Raw genomic sequence first — 8,452 nt, 5'->3', positions numbered from 1 at the left:
TTTGTTTGTCACGCCGGTGGAAATCTGTCGACCAGACGAACTCCGCGGCCGAAGCTTTGGAGAACAGTGTGAGGTTGATCCTTGCTACTCTAAGGACTTACCCACTAAAACCACCACGGTACGTTTTCCTGGCGGCCCCTTGTGAAACGTGACAAATTTCAGAAGGCAGGAAATGCTCTTTCGAGCTGTACCCCGGTTTGGGCGAATGCTCTAGCCCTATCTTGGAGTGAAAATCACAACTCAGTCAAGAATGACACAAAATGTGACTACACTCCCCCGGTTGGAATGTTTTGCCTTGTGGTTTTCACCGCGGCAATCTCCCTGTCCAAGCATGGACATAACACGCTGGCAAGGATGGTAGTCCAGCATACGTTGCTTCGCAGAAATCCAGTTCGATCAGCACCTCACCCACGGACCACTTCCGGGTAAACGACGTTCTTGGCAGCAACACCGTCATCGTCCTCGCGTTTCGGGTCCAAGATCAACACCGAGATGTTGGGTCGCGACGTCACCCGCGATAGCGCAACATAAAGGTGGCCGTGTGCAAACACCTCGGTAGGCAGGTACAGTCCAAGGTGATGGAGGGATTGACCTTGGGCCTTGTGGATCGTCATTGCAAAGCATACTTGCACCGGAAACTGCTTGCGACGGATCTGGAACGGCATGCTGGAATCGTTGCTGTCACAGAAGATGCGGGGCAACAGCACATCTTCCCCCTGACGCTTGCCCGTCAGAATCCGTGCATGAATGCAATGCGGCCGAAGAGCGACGATCTGGAGGCGCGTCCCATTGCACAGTCCACGCTCGGTGTTCAGGTTCCGGAGGAGAAGGACTGGCGTGTACTGCTTCAACCGTAGCCGATGTACAGGAATGCCGCTGATGTTCTGGGCATTGAGATACTCAGTGGGCATCTGTAGAGTGTCCTGTTCCTCGGGGTTCACCAAGGTGTCGATGGAACGATACTCCACTTCCCGTTCTGGTATCCGCTCTAACACACTGTTGTTAACAGCGGTTACGTCCACGTTCAACGGCGACAGGATGGCGCGGTCCTTGAAGTAGTGTGCCTGCCGATAATGCTGTCCGACGCCAGGGTACACGCGATTGATCAGCGATTGAACGTCCTGATCCTGGTGGCCAGTCCGGGGCAGCACCATATCGCGGGGAAGCTTGGCGTACGTAGCGTCCAATCCCTCGAACGTCGGATGGCGGCCCTCTCCGATGCTTAGGAGGAAATCAGCAAAATCTTGCAGGGCTGCAGCGTCCTGTGCGTTCGGAGCGGTTTGAACGCGCATGTTGATCCGCAACCGCAACACACGAAACAGGGGCCACAGTGGACTCCGTCGAATGGATTGCTGCACTACCTGGGCATCCGTCCCTCTCGGCACGATTGGCAGCATTTGCCGAAAGTCGCCACACAGCAGCATCACCTTTCCGCCGAATGGGCGACGTACGCCGACGATGTCCTGCAGCGTACGGTCCACAGCTTCCAGCGCAAAACGACTACTCATTGAGGCTTCATCCCACACGATGAGGCTGGCCTGTCGCATGAGCTCCGCCACCTGCGACTGTGCGGGAATGTTGCACACTGAATTCTCGTCCAGTATGAGCGGCAGCTTGAAGGTGGAGTGCGCAGTTTTCCCTCCGGTGAGAAGCAGCGCAGCAATGCCACTGGAGGCTACGGCGAGGGCTATCTTGGATTGACGTCGGGTGTAGGCTAGGATGGTTTCCAGCAGGAACGATTTCCCCGTGCCGCCGGGTCCGTCGAGGAAATAAAGTTGACACCTTTCTTCCTCGGGTGCACGGTCGTCTGCTTGCTCCGAGCTAGTCCATCGATCGACCGCTTGTGTAAGCTGGTCATAAACAGCACGCTGGTCAGCATTTAGCCGATCCACGTTAACCAACATGCTGTCTAGAGCGTGGATGTCGTAAGAGCGTTCTGCTCTCAGCAAGGTGTTCGCATCGACCGCTCGATCAGACTGCAGGATCTCGGATGGCAGGTCCGCAAACTGTGCCAGCTGCGGCATATTGGGAAACATTTCCAGTGTCTTCGGGGGTGTCGTCCCTCGCAGATACTGGTCAATCGCCCTCAATGCCCAGAAGTGCTCAGCAGCGCGCAGCAGACGATTTTCCTCCGACTCATCCACCGTATAACGATCTCGATGCTGCCGATGGAAGTCCTCGCAAAGGTGGTCAGCGTACGATTCCCAAAGCCGCAACGGGTTGCTTGGCTTACCCTCCGACAGGATCAGCGCAAACAAATGGCGCAGCTGCGATGGCATCTGGAACGTAACGGCTTCTTGAAGGGTTCGTTCCCACTCGGACTCGTCGTTCAGCAATCCAGCCAATGTGGCAGCATGCTGGTAGGTGGCACACAGAACACCATCAACAGTCCGTAGGTCCTCGTACGATGTTGGGCCTCGACGATAGCACAGCAGCAATCGGAGGCAGTATCGTTCCATGTGCGAAATCGGGCAGTAGACCATGCGGCCAACCACGATTTCGTTCTGCCGAATACGCCGGATCCACTGAGCTCCGGGACCATCGTGCCATGGTTGTCGTTGCGTCGGGGACGGTTTGATGTACCGATAGTACGCTGGAACGTCCTGGTACGTGAGGGTACGTGCGAACGCGTCACTGGCAGCTAACTGGAAGAACCGAGTCAGCATGCTGTGGTTGCTGCGTTCAAGCACGGCCTCTACAGTCTCCCTGTCGCTGAAGACCACACGCTGCTGGTGTTCGAGATGTATCGGTAACTGGACGACGGTCACCGTTTTGGCCTGCATCTCGAAGCCGAAGATCGTTGAAACAGCCTGCGATGCCGAAATGTACCGAGCATCGACGTACCGCTGGATTTCGTCGACCGGTTCGTGCGTCGAAAAGGCGACCCGATCGTGCCCTTTGTACACGTACTTGTACAGGTACTTCACGCTGCTGACGGTCGCACACACCTCCACGTTGATGTGGCTGTCGTACTTGTGGCTAAGCCACGGGTTGTACGGCACCACGTAACGATTATCAAGCGCTACATTCTTGATCGTTACGGTGCGACCATCGTTTCGCCGCCGGTACATGGGGTACCCATCCTGCGTCTGCCGGGTTTCTTCGCAAAACTGCTTCGGAAACCTTTTCGAGCAGCTTCCATCCTTCATGCAGGGAGATGAAGGATTCGCCTGACCGCATGGTCCGTGCATCATGCACTTGCTGACGGTGGCGTGAAGCTGTTCGTTTGCCGGATCCGGAATTTCGGCAGACACCAGCCGATCGTAGTCTGCAGCCGACCGTGGCTTATCACTATCGGCAAGGATGAGCAGACAGTGTGCGTGCGGCAGACCACGTTTCTGGTACTCAATGACGTGAATACGGGCAACTTCCAGGCCAAGCACTCCTGCTGAGAGGTCCTCCAGCATCGACTTCAGCTTCAACCGGAAGACGCGTGCGGTAAGATCCGGGCGATCCGCGGCTGTCTGTCCTGGTAGCAAGGCCTGGGTAATCTCTGCCCACTTCGCATTACACGTCATCGTGATGAACAGATCCGGCTTCCCGATCGCTCGTACGATGGCCATCGCGTCTTGGTACTGGGCGCGCATGTACCGGTCGCCACCGGGGAACGAAGGAGCGAGGATGACACGCGTACCAGTTCGAGCAAGTGGTCGTGGATCTTGAAGCTGCACGTCGCCTGGCCCCGCCAAATCCATCAGTCCGGCGTATGCGTCAGCACGTAGCTGAGCTTGATGGTCTCGCTGGAACTTCAGCCGCTGCTCCTCGATCTTGCAGCACTGGTCGACACAGTACTGCTGCAGCATTCGGGGAGCATTACGGCCGTCACGCCTGTCCCGTTTTGCAATCCCATACGTCCACCCAGTCTCGCCGTGCGGATGCAGGAGTGGATACTGCAACGCATCGAACAGCTGATGCGATTCGAACACTCGATGCAGGCCCAGAGTTGCTCGATTCTGTAGCACGATGTCGCGGGACTGGTTCTGTTCCGTGCAGACGAAAATGCCGCCAATTTCGTCTGCGGTGGGTCGATTGTAGCGGCGATGGTCGAGTCCTTGAATGCGTCCGTGGATTCGCAGCTCAACGTTCTCTTCGGTGGTCATGCGCTCGAACGCATGGCGAAACGTTGCGGCAAGTGGGTTGTGCTGCTCCAGTATCCGTTGGAGTGTAGCAACAACATTCCGATCAAGACCGGCGCTGAATGCCACTCGCGCGTCCACCATGCGGTTGCGCTGTATTTCATCGTCAGCGTCGTAAAAATACAGCTGCGCGTACATCGGAGTGCGATCCGGATGCTGACCAAGACCACCGATGCGATGGCAGAGGGCGCCCTGTATACGGTAGCTGTATACACCTCCTGCACCGGCGACCGTTTCATCCTGTCGCACAGGATCATCCGCGCGTAGCGATGCACCCATCGACGTGAACGCAAAAGCGTTGTTGTACGCACGTACACGGAGCAAAAATTGCCGATTTTGAAACAGCTGTCGAAGCTCGCTGGGTGGCTCATCAAAAGGCGGCAGCTCAACCTGTCCTCCGTTGCAGCAGATAGTACTCGTCTCGCCTTCCCACTTTTGTGCGCCGCAATAAGCACACGCTTGCAGGGCACTGAGCTCATGCCTTGCCGGATGGGTGTAGCTTTCGAGATCTCCAAGTCCTGCCTTGAGTGTTCTTGCTCGGTAACGGCTCTGCACTCGATTTCTCCGGATTGATTCCCAACGCCGTCGAATCGGGTGATCCAGTAAGACTGGAGCTGCTGCTGGTGGTGCTGGCTCTGGCGATGCCGGTGATGCTGCTGATGGTGCTGGTGCAGCCGTTGATGGTGCTGATGCTGCTGCTGGTGCTGGTGTTACCACTTGGCATTGTTGCACCCCCGCTGCCTCCATACTGGATGCACCACCCGCTGATGCAACAGTGGCTGTGGCGGTGGCACGGCGTCGACGATATTCTGCCTGCCGTTTCCGGTTAAGACGGTTGCTTTTCTCAGCAGGCGTCTCTTCGGGTGGTGTGGCATAGCGAGCCATCCAATCGGTTGCGGATACATTTTGATGTACCAAATGTGATGATGATGCTTGCTCTGGTCCTGTTCGCGCAGGAGCTGCCACTGCCATTGATGCTGCTGATGGTGCTGGTGCTGCCGTTGATGCTGCTGATGGCGCTGGTTCTGCCGTTGATGCTGGCGCTGCTTCGGGTGGCGCTTCCGCTGGCGATGTTACTGGCTCTGCCGCTGCTGCTAGCGCTGGCGTAGCCGATGGTGTTGCCGGTGTTGCTGTTGATGGTGTTGCTGCTGTCGCTGGTGCTGGTGTTACCACTTGGCAAGGTTGCACCCCCGCTGCCTCCACACTGAATGCAGCATCCGCTGATGCAACAGTGGCTGTGGCGGTGGCACGGCGTCGACGATATTCTGCCTGCCGTTTCCGGTTAAGACGGTTGCTTTTCTCAGCAGGCGTCTCTTCGGGTGGTGTGGCATAGCGAGCCATCCAATCGGTTGCGGATACATTTTGATGTACCGAATGTGATGATGATGCTTGCTCTGGTCCTGTTCGCGCAGGAGCTGCCACTGCCATTGAAGCTGCTGATGGTGCTGGTGCTGCCGTTGATGCTGCTGATGGCGCTGGTTCTGCCGTTGATACTGGCGCTGCTTCGGGTGGCTCTTCCACTGTCGATGTTACTGGCTCTGCCGCTGCTGCTGGCGCTGGCGCAGCCGATGGTGTTGCCGGTGATGCTACTGATAGTGCTGCTGCTGTCGTTGGTGCTGGTGTTACCTCTTGGCAAGTTTGCACCCCCGCTGCCTCCATACTGGATGCACCACCCGCTGACGCAACAGTGGCTGTGGCGGTGGCACGGCGTCGACGATATTCTGCCTGCCGCTTCCGGTGTAGTCGCTTTTTCTTCTCCTCGGAAGTCTCTGTAGGTGGTGTGGCATACCGAGCCATCCAATCGGTTGCGGATACATTTTGATGTACCGAATGTGATGATGATGCTTGCTCTGGTCCTGTTCGCGCAGGAGCTGGCGATGGCACTGGACATGTCGCTAACGCTGCCGCTGCTGTTGATGGTGCTGATGGCGCTGGATCTGCTGCTGTTGTTGACGCTGCTCCGGGTGGCGGTCCCGCTAGCGATGCCACTGGCTCTGTCGCTGCTGATGCCGCTGGCGCAGGCGCTGGAGCTGCTGCTGGTGCTGGTGTTACCACTTGGCAAGGTTGCACCCCCGCTGCCTCCATACTGGATGCACCACCCGCTGATGCACCAGTAACTGTGGCGGTGGCACGGCGTCGACGATATTCTGCCTGCCGTTTCCGGTTAAGACGGTTGCTTTTCTCAGCAGGCGTCTCTTCGGGTGGTGTGGCATAGCGAGCCATCCAATCGGTTGCGGATACATTTTGATGTACCGACTGTGATGATGATGCTTGCTCTGGTCCTGTTCGCGCAGGAGCTGCCACTGCCATTGAAGCTGCTGATGGTGCTGGTGCTGCCGTTGATGCTGCTGATGGCGCTGGTTCTGCCGTTGATACTGGCGCTGCTTCGGGTGGCTCTTCCACTGTCGATGTTACTGGCTCTGCCGCTGCTGCTGGCGCTGGCGCAGCCGATGGTGTTGCCGGTGATGCTACTGATAGTGCTGCTGCTGTCGTTGGTGCTGGTGTTACCTCTTGGCAAGTTTGCACCCCCGCTGCCTCCATACTGGATGCACCACCCGCTGACGCAACAGTGGCTGTGGCGGTGGCACGGCGTCGACGATATTCTGCCTGCCGCTTCCGGTGTAGTCGCTTTTTCTTCTCCTCGGAAGTCTCTGTAGGTGGTGTGGCATACCGAGCCATCCAATCGGTTGCGGATACATTTTGATGTACCGAATGTGATGATGATGCTTGCTCTGGTCCTGTTCGCGCAGGAGCTGGCGATGGCACTGGACATGTCGCTAACGCTGCCGCTGCTGTTGATGGTGCTGATGGCGCTGGATCTGCTGCTGTTGTTGACGCTGCTCCGGGTGGCGGTCCCGCTAGCGATGCCACTGGCTCTGTCGCTGCTGATGCCGCTGGCGCAGGCGCTGGAGCTGCTGCTGGTGCTGGTGTTACCACTTGGCAAGGTTGCACCCCCGCTGCCTCCATACTGGATGCACCACCCGCTGATGCACCAGTAACTGTGGCGGTGGCACGGCGTCGACGATATTCTGCCTGCCGTTTCCGGTTAAGACGGTTGCTTTTCTCAGCAGGCGTCTCTTCGGGTGGTGTGGCATAGCGAGCCATCCAATCGGTTGCGGATACATTTTGATGTACCGAATGTGATGATGATGCTTGCTCTGGTCCTGTTCGCGCAGGAGCTGCCACTGCCATTGAAGCTGCTGATGGTGCTGGTGCTGCCGTTGATGCTGCTGATGGCGCTGGTTCTGCCGTTGATACTGGCGCTGCTTCGGGTGGCTCTTCCACTGTCGATGTTACTGGCTCTGCCGCTGCTGCTGGCGCTGGCGCAGCCGATGGTGTTGCCGGTGATGCTACTGATAGTGCTGCTGCTGTCGTTGGTGCTGGTGTTACCTCTTGGCAAGTTTGCACCCCCGCTGCCTCCATACTGGATGCACCACCCGCTGACGCAACAGTGGCTGTGGCGGTGGCACGGCGTCGACGATATTCTGCCTGCCGCTTCCGGTGTAGTCGCTTTTTCTTCTCCTCGGAAGTCTCTGTAGGTGGTGTGGCATACCGAGCCATCCAATCGGTTGCGGATACATTTTGATGTACCGAATGTGATGATGATGCTTGCTCTGGTCCTGTTCGCGCAGGAGCTGGCGATGGCACTGGACATGTCGCTAACGCTGCCGCTGCTGTTGATGGTGCTGATGGCGCTGGATCTGCTGCTGTTGTTGACGCTGCTCCGGGTGGCGGTCCCGCTAGCGATGCCACTGGCTCTGTCGCTGCTGATGCCGCTGGCGCAGGCGCTGGAGCTGCTGCTGGTGCTGGTGTTACCACTTGGCAAGGTTGCACCCCCGCTGCCTCCATACTGGATGCACCACCCGCTGATGCACCAGTAACTGTGGCGGTGGCACGGCGTCGACGATATTCTGCCTGCCGTTTCCGGTTAAGACGGTTGCTTTTCTCAGCAGGCGTCTCTTCGGGTGGTGTGGCATAGCGAGCCATCCAATCGGTTGCGGATACATTTTGATGTACCGACTGTGATGATGATGCTTGCTCTGGTCCTGTTCGCGCAGGAGCTGCCACTGCCATTGATGCTGCTGATGGTGCTGGTGCTGCCGTTGATGCTGCTGATGGCGCTGGTTCTGCCGTTGATGCTGGCGCTGCTTCGGGTGGCGCTTCCGCTGGCGATGTTACTGGCTCTGCCGCTGCTGCTAGCGCTGGCGTAGCCGATGGTGTTGCCGGTGTTGCTGTTGATGGTGTTGCTGCTGTCGCTGGTGCTGGTGTTACCACTTGGCAAGGTTGCACCCCCGCTGCCTCCACACTGAATGCAG

At 57.7% G+C, this 8,452-nt stretch overlaps 1 protein-coding gene across 1 annotated transcript; it reads right to left on the bottom strand.

Moving 5' to 3' along the window:
- Positions 1-404: 404 nt before the first annotated feature.
- LOC126576549 (uncharacterized) lies at positions 405-4,415 on the bottom strand. The gene has a single exon (XM_050237860.1). It carries the CDS (start codon positions 4,413-4,415, stop codon positions 405-407), a length of 4,011 nt encoding a protein of 1,336 aa, XP_050093817.1.
- Positions 4,416-8,452: the final 4,037 nt, after the last annotated feature.

The sequence above is a fragment of the Anopheles aquasalis genome, chromosome 3, assembly GCF_943734665.1.
Source record: "Anopheles aquasalis chromosome 3, idAnoAquaMG_Q_19, whole genome shotgun sequence".
NCBI classification, from domain to species: domain Eukaryota; kingdom Metazoa; phylum Arthropoda; class Insecta; order Diptera; family Culicidae; genus Anopheles; species Anopheles aquasalis.
Note: the sequence above shows the minus strand (reverse complement) of the source record. Positions and strands in the feature narration are given on the sequence as shown.

Excerpts from the sequence above, each read along its gene's own strand:
- LOC126576549 (XM_050237860.1), bottom strand. The coding sequence starts at position 4,415 with ATGGGTGCATCGCTACGCGCGGATGATCCTGTGCGACAGGATGAAACG.